The sequence below is a fragment of the Leopardus geoffroyi genome, chromosome C2, assembly GCF_018350155.1.
Source record: "Leopardus geoffroyi isolate Oge1 chromosome C2, O.geoffroyi_Oge1_pat1.0, whole genome shotgun sequence".
NCBI classification, from domain to species: domain Eukaryota; kingdom Metazoa; phylum Chordata; class Mammalia; order Carnivora; family Felidae; genus Leopardus; species Leopardus geoffroyi.
The window spans coordinates 127,177,735-127,197,308 of NC_059333.1; the positions used below are offsets into that span (position 1 = coordinate 127,177,735).

Here is a 19,574-nt window from a genome sequence, read left to right on the forward strand (position 1 = left end):
CAGAATATTGTACAGCTGTAGAAAAACTTAGAACATTCATCAGATACATGCATGAAATAATCTCCCATTTGTTGGGCTTTTAAAAATTTTTTCATGTACTCAAGGCCCCCAAAATATTTGTGAAGCCTATTTATACCTCAGTAATTGTAAAATACAAGTGTTTTTGGTTCACCATGTTGTCTTCCCAATCTTTGTTTTTGTTTTTGTCTTTATTTAGGTTTGATACACAAAAATTATATGCATTTAACAATTACACCTTGATCAGTGTGGATATATGCATACATCTGTGATACCACAATCAAGGTACTCCAAAAATCTGTTCACCTCCAAAAATTTCATGGTATTTTTTTGTGTGTGTTTTGTAGGAAGACATGAGATTTGTTCTCTTAACATTTTAAAATGCAGAATACCCACATTTTTAACTATGGGCACTAAGTTGTATAGCATATCTCTAGAACTTACTCATCTTCTATAACAGCAACTTTACATAAGTGTGGAAAAAGCAAAGTACCAAACAATGAATATAATATGCTACCATATGTGTACAGAAAAAAGAAATAAAAGAATGTATATGTGCTTTTTTATATATACACACGTATATGAATATATGTATGTGCATATATAGATCTATAGGAAATAAAGTGGAGGGTGTCTTTGGAAGGACATGTAAGAAAATGTGGGAGAACCTAGGTGGCTCAGTCGGTTTGAGTGTCTGACTTTGGCTCAGATCATGGTCTCATGGTTCGTGAATTTGAGCCCCATATCGGGCTTGGTGCTGTCAGTGCAGAGCCTGCTTCTGATCCTCTGTCCCCCTCTCTCTGCTCCTCCCCTGCTTGCACCCTCCCCCAAATAAATAAATATTAAAAAAAAAAAAAAAAAAGGTCACAGTGATTGCTTCTAGGGAGGAAAACTGGGCAGTAGGAAACTATCCTTGTTTCTTTGAATATTAAAACATATGAATATATTACCTATTCAAAAAATATTACATTAATAAGCATTAAGAGCCTTAGAGGAACTACAAAAGAAATCACTAGAAGATGGTGGAAAGAGCCAACAAATTATAAAGTTGCTGAAATGATCTAAGCAATGAAAGTCTTGAATAGTTTCTTACCATGATCCCTTTATGGAATTATATATACCCTATTACAAATTTGTTGTAGAAGTAAATTCTTGTTCAGTGTTGAATACAAAAAAACATGTATGGTAAAGATTTGTTTTAAACATGGTCACCTTGATTATTTAAAAGAGCTTCAGTTCTTTTAGTCTCATCCTGTATTTACAGCATTTTAGTAAATGCTAAATGTTTTTACAGCATGTGATATCACTAACAAAGTAGAATGACTGCACGATGATCTTAGCTTCCAGTGAAAAGTACAACTCCATTAAAGGAAATGGGACATTAGAAGAGTTTTAGGAAATTAGTGAAGAAGGGAAGATTGCTGGAAAAATATTCTTTCAACTAAAGTTGGTTATAATCACTCAGGATATCCAAAAATAAGAAAGGATTACTAGTTTGATTTTTTAAAGATGGTTTTACCATTCCTGATATGATTACCCCTGTTAAAAAAGTTCTATAAGACCCAGGGACCTCACTCACCCTTCCTGGAACTGTGCTTGGGCAGATTCCTCTGCAACAAGAGTCTCATACTCCTCAGCTGCAAACCTGTCCCAGTCAGAGGGCTCAGGCCCCTCATTCTCAACATCCTGATTGCAAAGAGGAAAAGAAACAAAAATAATCAAAGACAAAGAATTGGAGATTGGTTTTCTTCAGTGAACATTTGTGATGACCTGCCTGAAAATATTTCATTTTAACATGTTAAGAGAGGTGCTAAAGTAACACTCTTAAAGTGATTTGTATGCCTCCAATCATAAAATTATAGTGACCTCCTCAGCAGTGAATTCTTTAGGTCTAGATTCTTTAGCCTTATAATCAGAGACCTTTGGGCTCTCCTCCCTGGCACTTTGCACACCAGCTATCTGGAGTGACTTGTGGTTTACATATGCCCACCTGAAACAGACCATCGCTTCCTCCCCTCCCTGGCATATTTTTATTGCTTCTGTAAAAGCCAGCTCAGATACCATGTCATGTGTGCTATTTTCCTAGAAAGAGCCCTTCTCCCCCAAATAATTTCCTTTGCTATACTGTACATGCTCGATTGCTACTTTTTGCTCTTCTTTTTATCTCTATATGACCATATGTCTCTTCAACACAGTCACTGGAATTTACTGAGCATTTTTTGACTAAAAATGTTCTCTGCAGATCAGAATAAATCTTGACATACTGCCATCTCTTACAAATTTTATAAAGGGGGAAAAGGCTATATACATTTTCTTTTCCTTCTCCAATCTGGGCAGTATCTTGGATTATATATTCCAGGTAAAATGCTTTTCCATGATTAAAATGAGTTATTAGCACTGCCCTCAGATGTAAGGTTAGTCATGCCCAGAAGAATGTAAATACCTAAATACTGACCATACAATATGATTATGATACTTAACTCATTTTAAGAACCCCTACTCCATCCTTTTGACATCTTTGAAACTTACATCTTAGATTTATAATTGGCAATTTTTTTTAATGTTTGTTTATTTTTGAGAGATAGCACGAGTTGGGGAGGGGCAGAGAGAGAGGGGGACACAGAATTCAAAGCAGGTTCCAGGCTCTGAGCTGTCAGCACAGAGCCCGAGGTGGGGCTCAAACTCACGAACCACAAGATATGACCTGAGCTGAAGGTGGACACTTAACCAACTGAGTCACCCAGGTGCCCGGGAAAAAAAAATTTTTTTAAAGCTAGTGATAATGTGCCTTGATATGCCCCAAGATCAGGCGTAGAATATTTGTTTTTAGAAGGTGATGTTTGGGGGTGTCTGGGTGGCTCAGTCAGTTGAGTGTCCAATTCTTGATTTCAGCTCAGATCATGATCCCAGGGTCATGGGATTGACCTTTGCATTGGCTCCGCACTGAGTGTGGAGCCTGCTTGAAATTCTGTCTCCCTCTGCCCCCCTCCCCTGCTTGCGGTCTCTAAAATTAAAAAAAAAAAAAATAAATAAAAAATAACGTATGTGGTGCCTGGGTGGCTCAGTTGGTTAAATGTCTAAATGCTGGTGTTGGCTCAGGTCATGATCACACAGTTTTGTGGGTTCAAGCCCTGCATCGGCTCTGCACTGACAGTGTGGGGCCTGCTTGGGATTCTCTTACTCTCTGCCCCTACCCCACTTGTGACTGTCTCTGTCTCTCTCAAAAACAAATAAATAAACTTAAAAAATAATAAGGTGATCTTTTTATTCTTACTACTATTTAGGTCAACATGTAGAAGAAAAAGACTGAAAGTTTCTGGTAGTTTCTGGTATTCCTGTAGGACTCAACTCAAACAGTCCTTTTCTACTAACAGAATTAAAAAAAAATTTTTTTTTTAAGTTTTGACGGAGAGAGAACACAAGCAAGGAAGGGGGCGGGGGTGGGGGAGAGAGAATCCCAAGTGGGCTCTGCACTGTCAGTGCAAATGTGGGGCTCCACACAGGGCTTGAACTCAAGGACCATGAGATCATGACCTGGGTCAAAACCAAGAGCTGGATGCTTAACCAATTCGACTGAGCCATTAGGCACCCCCACATAATTTTTACTTTTTAAACAAGAGAAGGGGAAGTGGTGATATTATTATTATTATTATTATTATTATTATTAATTATTATTATTTTGACATAGACCATATGTTCAGGGCTTTTTGAGGGTCCACAGGTTTTTGTGTACGCATAAGGGTGCTCATCTCTATTCAGGTGTAGAATGACTTCAAACTGATAGTCATGCACAATAGTTATTAACACTTGAAAAAGTGTTTTGTTATCTGAGGGCTGTCTATTATGGAGAACATCTAATTTCATTATGATTGGGAGAGCTATTTACAATGTAATCCTGGAAATGAATGGTACAGTTAACCCCAATATACTTTCTAATACAGATGGTTCTATTGATACATTTTTTTTAAAAGTTAGGACAAATTTTTTTCAAAACTTTTTTGTAACTAGTGTCTAATATATAAGTATACAGACCACAAAATTCACTCAGTAATAGGCAGATGCAGGTTACCTAAACTTGAAGATTAGCTATGGAGAGACATGTGCTCTAGGTCCTTTTTTCTCTCTTTTCAGTAGGTGAGAAAATGTCTTAAATGTTACCTCTTTAAATACAAGATTCTCAAAGGGAAAGACCGTTTTTATCTGTAGCACATAACTCCTGATACTGCAGCCTTCAGAGGGAAGTTAAAACCAGTACCTTCTGGACCGCAAAAGGATCTCTCTGTTCATGGTCCAAGTATTTCTCCAGATTAAAGAAAGTATCATAAAAAATGTGTGCCATTCTGCATCTCTTCAGATCTCGTAGTGTTATTTTGCCTATGTAAAAACAAATCCAGTAAATTTCAAGAACTTTTTGGCAAGTGAAAAAAACTTTTACTGAAGTTTAAGAGTATATGAATATGCCAATTTTATTATATAAAATCCCATTTTTTTAGGTAAAATGGACATAAAATTTACCATTTTAAAGTGTGCAATTCAGCAGCTTTTAGTACATTCACAGTGTTGTACAACCATTACCACTACCGAGTTCCATAACATTTCCTCACTCCAAAAGGAAACTCTGTACTCATCAAGCAGACCTTCCCCATCTCACCCAGCCTAGGGCGATCACTAATCTGCCTTCTGTTTCTATGGGGAAATTTCTTAAACTTGATTTGCCATTAGTTGTTGGTTCTAAACTAATGGTAAAGGAGAAACTTAAATATTTCTGTATTTGGGAAGCCAGTATGGAAGACTCTGGAAGTTCAGTAATTTGGGACAATCCAGGATTAAAGGCACCCCTCTGTTACATAGGTGAGTAGTGCAGATGGTCTTTTACTCAATCTTACCATCACTGGCTGGCTTCACCAGGTCAAGCATCTGGCACAGCAAATCATGGAATGGCAAGGGCTCAATGCCCATGGCTTCCATCCGTTCACATTGCTCCTCATAGAAGTACTCCAGCTCATACATGGAGAGTACACCATCTCCATCCATATCCATGCAGCGGAACCAATACTCAATGCTAGAAGATAAGGACACTCGTTAGCAATGGCCTGGTAAGGTCCTTTATTCACCCAGATTTATTACTGCCCATGTTTCTTTTAAAATAAGTTAATATGTGTATATTTTCTTTTAAAATAAGTTAATATGTGTATACTTGAGACTTTGAGGAACACAGTTTTATAAAATTTGTTAGAAAAACTGGCCAGACCCCTTCTTCCCTTTATTTCCCTTCCCCAGAATCAACCACTTTCAATACCTGATTATTTTGGTTTTTATATTTTCAGACAAGATGCCTGTATTGCTCCTTCCTTACATTTCTGTTTTAAGAACTGTGTATTAATTTCATACAATGAAAAATGAGGTTTTAGCTCTTCTACCTCTCTTCCTACTTTACCTACATGCCCTTCTGAACCTCGTAATATAAATTACTCAACTTTTTCTTTTATCTCTTATTTGCTTAGATTTCTGTGTACATGTTACTATTCAGTGCCTATGTGTGCCAGTTTTCTACATCCATAATCATTCTCATCAGGGTTCTATGAACTGGATTTTCTTGATGAAGTCTTTCTTGCTTCCTTCTGACCTACTTTAACTGCACTGGTTGCTCTCTAGACTGTATTCATGGTTTCATCCCAGGGATTCCTTTCACCTTTCTCTTATTTCTTGTATCTCACACTTTCCTCATTCTTGGTTGACTTCCTTGTTTATTTTATTTATTTTTTTTAATTTTTTTTTTCAACGTTTATTTATTTTTGGGACAGAGAGAGAGACAGAGCATGAACAGGGGAGGGGCAGAGAGAGAGGGAGACACAGAATCGGAAACAGGCTCCAGGCTCTGAGCCATCAGCCCAGAGCCTGACGCGGGGCTCGAACTCACGGACCGCGAGATCGTGACCTGGCTGAAGTCGGACGCTTAACCGACTGCGCCACCCAGGCGCCCCGACTTCCTTGTTTAGTGTAACATATTCTTCGGTAGCTTCCTGAAAAAAGGGAGTGAGGCACATACATTTTCTGAGATCTTAGATAGTTGAAAATACTGTTTATCTACCTCCTAACTTGGTTGATATTTTGGTTACAGAATTATACCTTGGTGGTGCTTTTCCTTCAGAAGTTTAAAGGCAATGATTCACTACACTATCTTCTATCTATCTACTATTGTTGAGAAGTCTAAAGCCATGCTGATGTCTGATCCTTTGACTATAATAACTTTTTTTTTTTTCCTTTGAAGCCTATAGAGGTCTCTGGGTCCTTGGTATTTTGAAATCTCATGATGAAGTATCCTGGTCTGGGTCTAATTCATCTACTTTCTTGGGCTTTCGGAGAGCTTACACAATTTGGAAGCTAGTATTCTTTAGTTCTCAGAAATTTTCTTAAATTATTTTATTTCTTCCCTGCCTCTTTTCACCCTTATCCATTCTTTTTTTCTGGAACTCTTGTTATTCACATCTGCATGGTCAAATATGGTAGCCACTTATCCACATGTTCCTAGTCCAATTTGAGATATCTTTAAGTGTAAATACACAACAGATTTTGAAGACTTAATATGAAAAAAAAGTAAAACATCAATATTCTTATATTGATGAGATATTGCAATAACATTTTAGATATAGTGGATTAAATAAGATATTTAATTACAATTAATTTTATGTTTTTCTACATCTTTACTGTGGCTAAATTTCCTTTATAGTTTTTTAAAACATTTTTAGTAAAAACTGTATTTAAGGGGTACAATGAGATAATATATACATTGTGAAATAATTACTACAGTAAAATTATTTCACATATCATCTCCTCACTTAGTTATATTTGGGGGGGAGGGGGATGAGAAGACCTGAAATCTACTCTTAGCAAATTTCTAATATTTAATACAGTATTGTTAACCATACTCACCATGTTGTATGTTTCATTCTAACTGCAACTTTGTACCCTTTGACTAGTACTTCCCCATTTCCTTCTTCCCTCAACTCCTGCTAACTAAAATTCTACTCTATGACTCTTTGTGTTTGACAGTTTTTAGATTTCACATGTAAGTGAGATCATGTGGTATTTGTGTCTCTGTGCATGCCTTATTTCACTTAGCATGGTGTACTCTGAGATCATCCATGTTGTCGCAAATGACAGAATTTCCTTCTTTCTAAAGGGTGAATAATATTCCAGTGTGTGTGTGTGTGTGTGTGTGTGTGTATCCCATGCTTTCTTTATCCATTTATCCACTGAGGGACATTTAGGGTGATTTCATATCTTGGCTACTGTGAATAATGCTGCAATGAACATAGGAGTGCCGGTACTTCTTCATGATATTTACTTCAGAGTTCTGATTCAAGATGGTAATGTAAGAAGATCCTGAACTTTCTCCCACAGACACACCAAATCTACAGCTATATATGGAACAAGTTCTTCTGAAAAGACTCCTTAGAACTGAGTAACTCCTACACACTGTGCAGACAAGAAAACCCCACATCTAAGTGGGTAGGACAGGCTGACACACAATCTCACTATAATCCCCACCTCTGTCATGGTGACCTACAATCAAGAGGAAACTTAAAACCTGGAACTTCTTCCGAGGAGTGAAGGGTTTGAATCTCATACTGGGCACCGTAACTCTTAAGACCTGAAACTAAAAGATGACTCCCTAAAACATCTAGCTTTGGAAATCTCTATAGAGCTTGTGTCCATGAGACCCAAAAGGGTACAGTTAAGTGAGAAATGGCTCGTAAGGGGCTTATGTGCTTGGACTCACCCATGCTAGCGACCAGTGCAGAAGCAGCCAATAGACACCCAGACTTTCTGTGAAAGACACTCATTTCCTTATCTTAAAGCCTTGGCCTAAGGGCAGGCATCTAACTTAAAACACACATCTAGGGGCCTGCTGGGGTACTCTCTGGGGACAGAGGCTAGAGGATACCATGTTCACTCTTCTCCTCTGCTGCACTACACAGTGCCACTATCTCCTGGAGGGGAGCTTTTACATGCATCTGGTGCCCTGTTTTTATATCTGGAGCCCTGCCTGGTATTTGCAGCTGCCACCCAGGGATGCTCACCGATAGCCTGGCTCTGGTGGCCAGGGGGGCTTGTGTTCCTGGGCCCCATGAGACTGTAACAATAGGAGACCTAGTTCTTAGCAGGCTACTATATCCGGGGTACTGCACAGACAAGAGGTTGAAACATACTCCCAGGCTTTCTGTGAAAGAGGGCTATTTGCTTGTGTTGGAGTTTCAGCCCAAAAGGTAGGTTTCAGGTTTAGCACACATCTAGGAGCTTATGGAGTTGCTTTCAGGGTATGGAGGCAAGTGGATGCCATCTTTGTGTTCTCCCTTTGTCTCATTCCAGCTGCTGGTATCTTTTAGAAAGGAGCTTATGCACTTGTATGGTACGCCAATTTTGGAGACTGATGCCCAGGGGATACTTAAGATTGCCTAGCTCTGGTGGCCAGTGAGGCTTATGTTTGTGGTCCCACAGGACTGTATATATGTGCATACTTTTAAAAGATGACAACCGACCTCCATCTAGGTGCTGAAATCTTCCCCTCTGGGATAATGACAGGTCTTGGCACAACCTCGACTATTAGGAGCCATTAAAAATAAAAGAGGATGCTTGGACAATTAAAAGGTTTAAGATACAAGGGCTAGGACAGGGTTGAACAATAAAGTTTACCTACTACACAAGGCTACTATTCAAGACTTGGAGGGGTGCCTGGGTGGCTCAGTCGGTTAAGCGGCCGACTTCGGCTCAGGTCATGATCTCGCGGTCCGTGAGTTCGAGCCCCGCGTCGGGCTCTGTGCTGACAGCTCAGAACCTGGAGCCCGTTTCAGATTCTGTGTCTCCCTCTCTCTGACCCTCCCCCATTCATGCTCTGTCTCTCTCTGTCTCAAAAATAAATAAACATTAAAAAAAAAATAAAAAAAAAAAGACTTGGAGAGGTGGTTATTTTATCTAATGCACAGAAATCAACACAGTCAAGCAGAACGATAAAACAAAAAAATATGTTCTGAATTAAAAAATGAGAAAACGTCAGAAAAAATTGCTTAATAAAACTAAGTTAAGTGATTTACCTGACAAAGAGTTCAAAATAATGGTCACAAAGATGCTCACTGAACTTGGGAGATGAATGGATGAAGACAGAACTCAGAGATGAAAAATATAAGAATGTACTAAACAGAAGTCATAGAGCTGAAGAATATAATAACTGAACTGAAAAATACATCAGAAGAGTTTGAAACCAGACTAGATAAAGCAGAAGAAAGGATCAGTAAACTTGAATACAGGGCAGTGGAACTCAATCAGAGCAGCAAAAAGAAAAAAGAATGAAAAATGTGAAAAAAATAGAAGATTAGGGAATACTTCCAAACTCCTTTTACAAGGCCAGCAATACCCTGATAACAGAACAAGGACACTATGAGAAAATTACAGGCCAATATTACTGATGAATACAGATTCAAAAATCCTCAACAAAATACAGTAAAACCTTGGATTGCGAGTACCTTGTTCTGTGAGTGTTCTGTAAGACAAGCAAAATTTCTAATAAATTTTAACTTGATAAACGAGCAATGTCTTGAAATATGAGTAGTACGTGATGCCGAATGCCACATGATCACAACTGAGCCAATGGTTCTTTCCTCCCTCCCTCTCTCCTTTCCTCCCTCCCTCCCTCTCTCGGTGGGATTGTATCCTGTTTTTGGATGCTCGGTCTCAGGTTGTAGTGTTTGGCAGGAATCAGTGATTTTTCAGAATGTTGGAAGGTGCCCACAATTGGTAATAGTGTATTTTTTGTCACTACAAAGCACCTATGGACAGTCTTTTGCTTTTCCATGCAAGACTAAGCTTAGGAATGCTTTACTTCATTCCAGGTCAGGCTGCCTGCAGATATAGACCCTTTCCTTTGCTGCCTTATTGCCAGTTACATTAAATATGGTATATGACAAGAATTTATTAATACTGTACTCTAGTCAGCATCCATGTGAACATATACAATGGCTCCCATGCAGAAAAAGGTTCCACTGAGCCAAGACAGCAGTGATTCTGTTAGCGATAGTGAAATTCATCCTATACAATAAGCCTCCTTTCTCTTGTCTTCCTCACACCAGCCATGAAGGTTTTCAAAGGTAAGTGCCAGTTAACTTATTTTTCTTTACATTTATTATTTTGTATCAGATTATAGTATTGTAATCATTTTTATATGAGTATCTTTGGGTTGTGGAATAAATAATCTGAATTTCAATTATTTCTGTTTTCAATTTTTTTATTAAAATTAAAAATTTTTTTTTTAATTTTGAGAGAGAAACAGAGCACAAAGCGGGGGTGGCAGAGAGAGAGGGAGACACAGAATCAGAAGCAGACCCCAGGCTGAGCTGTCAGCACAGAGCCCAACATGGGGCTCGAACCCACAAGCTGTGAGATCATGACCTGAGCTGAAGTTGGATGCCTAACTGACTGGGCCACCCAGGTGCCCCAAGTTTCCATTATTTCTTATGGGGAAATTTGCTTTGATCTATAAGTGCCTTGGATTACAAGCATGTTTCCAGAATGAATTATGCTCGTAAACCAAGGTTTTACTTGTATTAGCAACTGAAATTCAACGGTACATTAAAAGGATCATAAACCATGATAAAGTGGGTATTCTGGGGTTGCAAGGATGGCTCGACATCTGCAAATCAATCAATGAGATGAAATTAATGAAATGAAGGATAAAAATTACATGGTCATGTCAGTAGATGTAGAAAAAGCATTTGATAAAATTCAACATCCATGTCTGATAAAAGCTCTTAACAAAGTGGGTACAGAGGGAATATATCTCCACATAATAGGTCATGTATGAGAAGCCCATAGCTAACATCATATTCAGTGGTAGAAAGCTGAAGGCTTTTCCTGCAAGATCTAGAACAAGACAAAAATACCCACTCTCATCATTTTTATTCAACATAGTACTGGAAGACCTAGACAGAGCAATTAGACAAGAAAAAGAAATAAAAGGGAAGGATTTCCCTTTTTTTCCCAAATTGGACAAGGAAGAGGTAAAACTGTTAACTCTGCAGATGACATATACAGAAAACCCTGAAGACTCCACCAAAAAAAGTGTAGAAGTAATAAACTCTATAAAACTGCAGGATGCAAAAATCAATACAAAGTAGCAGAAGAAGAAATTAACAATCCTGTTTACAGCTGCATCCAAAAGAATACAATACCTGGGAATTCATTTAACCAAGGAAGTGAAGGACTTGTACACCGAAAACTATTAAGACACTGATAAAACTGAAGACCTGCATATATGCAAAGACAGTTCATGTTCATGGATTGGAAGAATATTGTTAATATTACTCAAGGCATTCTACAGATTCAGTGCAATCCCTATAGAAATTCCAATGGCATTTTTTTTTTTAACAGAAAGTGAACAAACAATCCTAAAATTTGTATGGAATGACAGAAGACCATGAATACCCAAAGCAGTATTGAGCAACAAGAAAAAAGCTGGAGATTTCACACTACTTGATTTCAAAATCTACTACAAAGCTATAGTAATGAAAACAGTATGTTATTTGCATAACAGACACATAGGTCAATGTAACAGAATAGAGAGCCCAGAAATAAACCCACATATATATGGTCAATTGATGTATGACAAAGGAGCCAAGGATATAAAATGCAGAAAGGAGGGGCGCCTGGGTGGCTCAGTCGTTAAGCGTCTCACTCTTGGTTTTGGCTCAGGTTGTGATCTCATAGTTTTGTGGGTTCAAGCCTTGCATCAGGCTCTGAGCTGACAGCATGCAGCCTGCTTGTGGTTCTCTCTCTCTCTGCACCTCCCTCGCTCGTATTTTTTCTCTCTCAAAATAAATAAACTTTAAAAAAAATAAAATGGAGAAAGGACGGTCATTTCAACAAATGGTGTTGGAAAAAACTGCCACATGCAAAAGAATGAAATTGGACCACTATCATATACAATACACAAAAATCAACTCAAAATTTATTAAAAACATAACAAAAGTATAAAACTTCCAGAAGAAAATATAAGCAGCAAACTCTGATATCAGTGTTGGCAATAACTTTTTGGCTATAACACCAAAAGCAAAAAATCATCAACAAAATAAAAAGGCAATCCTGAATGGGAGAAAATATTTGCAAAGTATATATCTGGTAAGGGGTGTATATCCAAATATATATAGAGAAGTCATACAACTTAATAGCAAAAACCAAACCAAACCAAACCAAACAAACAAAAACACTGATTAAAAAATGGGCAGAGGGTCTAAATAAACATTTTTCCAAAGACACCCAGATGGCTAGTAGGTACATGAGGAGATGCTCTACATGACTATCAGGGAAATGCAATTCAAAAATATAATGAAGTATTACCTCACACCTGTTAGCATGACTATTATCAAAAAGACTAGAAATAACAAGTGTTGGTGAGGAGAATGTGGAGAAAAGGGAACCTATGTATACCATGGTGAGAAAGTAAATTAATGCAGCTACTATGGAACACAATATTGAGGTTCCTCAAAAAATTATAAACAGAATTTCCATATGATCCAGCAATTTTACCTTTGGTTATTTATCTGAAGAAAATGAAAACATTAACTTGAAAAGATATATCTACCCCCCATTTTCAACCCCATGCAGCTAAGATATGGAAACAACCTATGTGTCCATTGATGGATAAAGAAGGAAAATGCAGTATATATACACAATGAAATATTATTCAGCCATAAAAAAGAAATTATCTGATTAAAAAAATAGGTGGAAGACTTGAATAGACTTTTTAAAAAAAATGTTTATTTGTTTTGAGAGAGTGAGTACAAGCAGGTGAGGGGCAGAGAGAGGGAGAGAATCACAAGCAGGCTCTGCAGAGCCTGACACAGGGCTCAATCCCACAAACCATGAGATCATGATCTGAGCCAAAATCAAGAGTCTGATGCTTAACTGACTGAGCCATCCGGGCGCCCCATGAGTAGACATTTTTCTAAAGAAGACATATAGATGGCCAACAGACACCTGAAAATGTGCTCTGTATCACTAATCATCAGGGAAATGCAAACTAAAAACACAATGAGATATCACCTCACACCTGTGAGAACGGCTAAACTGAAACACAAGAAAAAACGAGTGTTGGCGAGGATGTGGAGAAAAAGGAACCCTTATGCGCTGTTGGTGGGACTGCAAACTAGTGCAGTCACTGTGGAAAACAGTATAGAGGTTCCTCAAAGAATTAAAAATAGAATTACCATATGATTCAATAATTTCACTACTGGTATTTACCTAAAACAACACTAATTCAAAAAGATATATGTATCCCATGTATACTTCAGTGTTATTTACAACACCCAAGACATGGAAGAAACTCACATGTCCCCTGACAGATGAATAGATGAAGAAGTGGTTTATACATACAATGAAATATTACTCAGCTATAAAAAAGAATGAAATCTTGTCATTTGTAAACAGCATGGATGGAGTACAGAGTATAATGTTAAATAACTTGGTCAGAGAAAGACAAATTTGTATGTTTTCACTCACATGTAAAATTTAAGAAACAAAGCAAGCAAGCAGAGAGAAAAGAGTCAAACAAAAATCCCAGATTCATAAATAAAGAGAACAAACTGGTGGTTACCAGAGGGGAAGTGGGTCTGGCAGGATAGGTGAAATAAATTAAGGGAATTAAGAGTACACTTATCTTGATGAGCACTGAGAAATGTATAGAATTGTGAAATAGTTATATTGTATACCTGAAACAAATATAACACCATACGTTAATATAAAAAAAAAAACAAGGAATGAAATTCTACCATTTATGACCACATGGATGGACCTTGAAGACATTGTGCTGGGTGAAATAAGTCAAACACAAATACTCTTATGATCTCACTTATATTTGAAAACTAAGAAAAAATAAATAAAAAACTGAGGTCACATATACAATGAAAAGATTGGTGGTTACCAGTGTGGAGGGTGGGATGGGCAAACAGAGTGAAGGTGGTGAAAAGGTACAAGTTTACATTTATAAGATAAGTCCTGAGGATGTAATGTACAGCATGGTGACTTTACTGCATATTTGAAGGTTGCTAAGAGATCTTAAAAGTTTTTATCACAAGAAAAAAAATTTTGTATCTATATATAGTGGTGAATGTTAAGTGGACTTACGTTAGTGATCATTTTGCAATATATATGAATATCAAATCATTATGTTGTACATCTAAAACTATCATGTCAATTATACTTCAATATAAAAATAATTTTTTAAGAAAAGAAGTTGGAATTGTAGTGAAGTAATCTGAGGTCATTCTTTGCAGCCTGTACTTTTAAGAGCCTCAAGTTAGAAAAAAATTTGTTTTACTTATTTACTGTGGTTAAAAGCACCATTACATTTGCTTACAAATCAGTCATAATTTGAGAAAAGATAGATTTTTTTGAACCTCAGAAATTGTCCCATTTGCTACCAGCATATTTTCCATTTTGGCACAGTAACGGTAAATGAAAAGAAAGATAGATACTGATTTCATCATCTTTGGATACATATACAGAAGTGAGATTACTGGATCATATGGTTTAGTTCTATTTTTAATTTTCTGAAGAACCTCCATACTGTTTATTATAATGGGTGTACCAATTTATATTCCCATCAACAGTCTACCATGGTTCCCTTTTCTCCACATTCTTGCCAATTCTTAGTGATGTTGAGCATCTTTTCATTTACCTGTTGGCCATTTATAGGTCTTTTGGGAAATGTCTATTCAGAGCCTTTGCCCATTTTTACTTTTATATATCTCTTCCTCCCCGCCTCCCCCAGTTTTTAAATTCTAGTTAACATACAGTGAAATATTAGTTTCAGGCATAGAACTTGTGATTCATCACTTACTTACAACACCTAGTGCTCATCACAAGTGCTTTCCTTGATACCCATTACCTATTTAACTCATCTACCCCCCCACACATCACCTCTCCTTCAGTAACCATCAGTTTTCTATCGTTAAGAGTCTGTTTATTGTTTTGTCTCTTTTTTCCCTGTTCACTTATTGTTTCTTAAATTCAATATGAGTGAAATCATATGGTATGTCTTTCTCTGACCTATTTTGCTCAGCATAATACTCTCTAGCTCCATCCACATTGTTGTAAATGGTAAGATTTCATTCTTTTTGATAGCTAAGTAATATTCCATTGTATATACATACTACATCCATTTTATCCATCAGTCGATGGACATTTGGGCTCTCTCCATAATTTGGCTATTGTTGGTAGTACTCTTCTAAACATTGTTGTGTATATACCCCTTTGAATTTCTGTATCCTTTGGGTAAATACCTAGTAGTGCACAAAAATTGTTGTTTAGGGTAGTTCTATTTTTAACTTTTTGAGAAACCTCCACACTATTTTCCAGAGTGGCTGCCTCAATTTGCATTCCCACCAACAGTGTAAGAGGGTTCCCCTTTCTCCACATCCTCAACTACACCTGTTGTTTCTGGTATTGGTAATTTTAGCCATTCTGACTGGCATGAAGTGGTATATATCACTGTAGGTCTGATTTGTATTTCTCTGATGATGAGTGATGAGTGATGTTGAGCATCTTTTCATGTGTCTGTTAGCCAACTGTTTGGTCTTTGGAAAAATGTCTATTCCTGTCTTTTGCCCATTTTTAAACTGGATTACTTTTTCAGTATTGAGTTTTAGAAGTTCTTTATATATTTTGGATATTCACCCATTATCAGATAAGTCATTTTTAAATATCTTCTCCCATTCTGTGTGTTGCTTTTTAGTTTTGTTGATTGTTTCCTTCACTGTGCAGCTTTTTATTTTGATGTAGTCTCAAAAGTTTATATTTGCTTTTCTTTCCCTTTGCCTTAGGAGACCTATCTAGAAAAATGTTGCTATGGCTGATGTCAGTGAAATTATTGCCTGTGCTCTCTTCTAGGATTTTTATGGTTTCAGGTTTCACATTTGGGTCTTTAATCCATTTGAGTTTACTTCTTATGGTGAAAGAAAGTGGTCTCAGTGTGGCGCCTGGGTGGCTCAGTCGGTTAAGCGTCCAACTTTGACTCAGGTCATGATTCCACAGTTCGTGGGTTCAAGCCCCGCGTCAGGCTCTGTGCTGACAGCTCCGAGCCTGCAGCCTGCTACAGATTCTGTGTCTCCATCTCTCTGCCCCTACCCCCGCTTATGCTCTCTCTTCTCCTTCAAAAATAAACATTAAAAAAAAATTTTTTTTAAAAAGAAAGTGGTCCCAGCTTCTTTCTTTTGCATGTTGCTGTCCAGTTTTCCCAACACCATTTGTTGGTTCATTTCTGGGTTTTCTGTTCTGTTTCACTGATCTATGTGTCTGTTTTTGTGCCAGTACCATACTTTCTTGATCACTACAGCTTTGTAATATAGCTTGAAGTCCAGAATTCTGATGCTTCCAGCTTTTTCTTTTTCAAGATTGCTTTGGCTATTTGAGGTCTTTGTGGTTCTATGCAAATTTTAGTACTGTTTGTTTCTAGCTCTGTGAAAAATGCTGGTGGTATTTTGATAGGGATGGCATTAAATGTGTCTATCACTTTGGGTAATATAGGCATTTTAACAATATTTGTTCTTCTAATCCATGAGCATGGTATGTTTTTGCATTTCTTTGTGTCCTCTTTAATTTCTTTCATAAGTGTTCAATAGTTTTCAGAGTACAGATCTTTTACCTCTGGTTAGTTTTATTCTAGTATCTCATGGTTTTGGGTAGAATTGTAAATGGAATTGATTCCTTGATTTCTCTTTCTGCTGCTTCATACTTGTACAGAAATGCAACGGATTTCTGTACATTGATTTTACCTTTGGCCATTTTTAAATTGAGTTTTTTTGTTGCTGAATTATTTACATTCCTTATATATTTTGGATGTTAACTTATCAGCTATATGGCTTGCAAATATTTTCTTCCATTTTGTAGGTTGTTTTCACTCTTGACTGTTTCCTACTAAAAGTTTTTTAGTTTGATACGATCCCATTATTATTATTATTATTATTATTATTATTATTATTATTAATTGGCCTGTGCTTTTGGGTCATATAAAAAAATCAAATTGCACACACCAATGTCAAGAAACTTGTTCTCTGTTTTCTTCTAGTAGTTTTATAGTTACATTTATAGTTACATAGGCTTTACATTTAAGTCTTTAATCCATTTTGAGTAGATATTTTTAAAATTGAGACAAGTGTCCAACTTCATTCTGCATGTGGATAACCAGTTTTCCCAGCATAATTTATTGAAGAGACTGCCCTATCCCCATGTGTGTTCATGGCACCGCTATCGTCTATTTCTGGGCCCTCTACCCTGGTCCAATAGTCTATATTTTTATGTTAGTACCATGCTTTTTTGAATAGTATAGCTTTGTAGTATATTTTGAAATTAGGTAGTGTGATGCCTCTAGCTTTGTTCTTGTTGCTCAAGACTGGTTTTGCATTTCTCAGTCTTTTGTGGTCCCAAATGAACTTTAGGATTGTTTTGTTCACTTTTATGAAAAATGTCATTAGAATTGTGACAAAAATTGCATTGAATCTGTAGATAGCTTTAGGTAGTATTTTAACGATATATTATATATATAATATCAATTGTTAATTATAATAATTCTTCTAATCCATGAAGATGGGATAGCTTTCCATTTTTTTGTGTCCTATTCAAATTATTACATCAAGATTTTATAGAGTTCAGTGTACAGATCTCTGATTTCCTTGGTTAAATGTCTTCCTACATTAAAAAAAAAATTATTTGATGCTGTTGTACATGGGTTTATTTTTCCAGATATCATTAGTGTGTAGAAATGCAACTGATATTTGTAGGTTGATTTTGTATCCTACAGCTTCACTAAATTAGTTCATTGGTTCTAATAGTTTTTTAGTGGTCTTTAGGGTTTTATATATAAAATTGACCCTTGAACAACATCAGGTTGAACTGCATGGGTCCACTTATACATGGATTTTTCTTGGTCAGTACAGTATTGTAAATGTATTTTCTCTTCCTTATAATTTTCTTAAGTTTTTTCCCTCTAGCTTACCTCATTCTAAGAATGTAGTATATAATACATGTAACATAAAAAATATGTGTTAATCAATGGTTTATGTTATCAGTAAGACTTCTAGTCAATCATAGGATATTAGTAATTAAATTTGGGGGGAGTCAGAAGTTAAATGTGGACTTTTGACTTTGTGGGAGGTCAGTACCCCTAACCCCTATGTTGTTCAAGAGTCAACTGTGTAATATTATGTCCTCTGCAAAAAGAAAAAAGCTTTACTTCTTCCTTTCTGATTTGGATGCCTTTTCTTGGTCTTGCCTAAAAATTCTAGTTAGAATTCCCAGTTGAATCAAAGTGGCAAGAGTGGGCATCCTTGCCTTGTTTCTGATCTTAGAGGAAAAGCTTTCAGCTTTCACCACTGAGTATGATGGTAGTTGTGAACATATATACAACCTTTATTTTGTTGAGATACATTCTTTCTCTACCCTGTGTGTGTGTGTGTGTGTGTTTAAATCATGAAAATAGTGTGAATTTTATCAAATGCTTTTTTGCATCTTTGGAGTGGATCATACAATATTTACATTTCTGTTAATGTGGTATATGACACTTACTGATTTGTGTAGTTGAACCATCCTTACATTCTAGGGATAAACCCTAATTACTCATGGTGTTGATCCTCTTAATGTGAATTCGGTTTGCTAACATTTTGTTGAGGACTTCTGCATCTATGTTCATCAGGGCAATTGATCTATAATTTTCTTTTTTTGTAGTGTCCTTATCTGGTTTTGGTATAAGGATATTGCTGGCCTCGTAAAATGAGTCTGGGAGTGTTCCCTCCTCTTCAATTTTTGGGAAGACTTTGGGAAGCACTGCATTTTATTTTTCTTTAATTGGTAGAATTTACCTATGAAGCCATCAGGTCTTTGGCTTTTCTGTTTTGGAAGGTTTTTGATTACTGACTCTATCTCCTTACTCATTACTGGTCTGTTCAGATTTTCCATTTCTTCGCGATTCAGTCTTGGCAGATTGTAGGTTTCTAGGAATTTATCCATTCTTGGTACATTATTTGATTTATTGGCATATAAACCTTCATAGTAGCTTGTGATCTTATTTCTATGGTATTGATTGTAATGTCTCCTCTTTCACTTATAATTTGAGTCTTCTCTTAGTCTACTTAAAAATCTGTCAATTTTATCTTTTCAAAAAACTAACTCTTAGTTTCACTGATCTTTTTCTGCTGCTTTTCCTAGTCTCTATTTTATTTATTTCTTCTCTGATCCTATTTTCTTGCTTCTGCTAATTTTGGGTTTAGTGTGTTCTTTTTCTAGTTTCTTGAGGTGTAAAGCTAGGTTGTTTATCTTTTTCTTACTATAGGCATTTATTGAAGGTCCCTCTTAGAACTGCTTTTGATGCATTCCATTAGTTTTGATATATTTTATTTCCATTTTCATTTGTCTCAAGATATTTTGATTTCTCTTCTGATTTCTTGAATAATTGATCATGAGTGTTTTTACTTTCCACATATTTGCAGTTTTTCTCCTGCTACTGATTTCTA

General features: G+C 36.6%; 1 protein-coding gene across 5 annotated transcripts in view; it reads right to left on the bottom strand.

Moving 5' to 3' along the window:
* PPP2R3A (protein phosphatase 2 regulatory subunit B''alpha) overlaps positions 1-19,574 on the bottom strand; it is a 212,324-nt gene that overhangs the window by 24,166 nt on the left and 168,584 nt on the right. For all 5 annotated transcript variants that reach the window (XM_045503555.1, XM_045503556.1, XM_045503554.1 and 2 more), the window contains 3 exons: positions 4,905-5,080; positions 4,274-4,392; positions 1,598-1,704 (listed from right to left, as the gene is read on the bottom strand). In XM_045503555.1, coding sequence (XP_045359511.1) covers positions 1,598-1,704; positions 4,274-4,392; positions 4,905-5,080 — 402 coding nt within the window. The remainder of the gene's footprint in view (positions 1-1,597; positions 1,705-4,273; positions 4,393-4,904; positions 5,081-19,574) is intronic.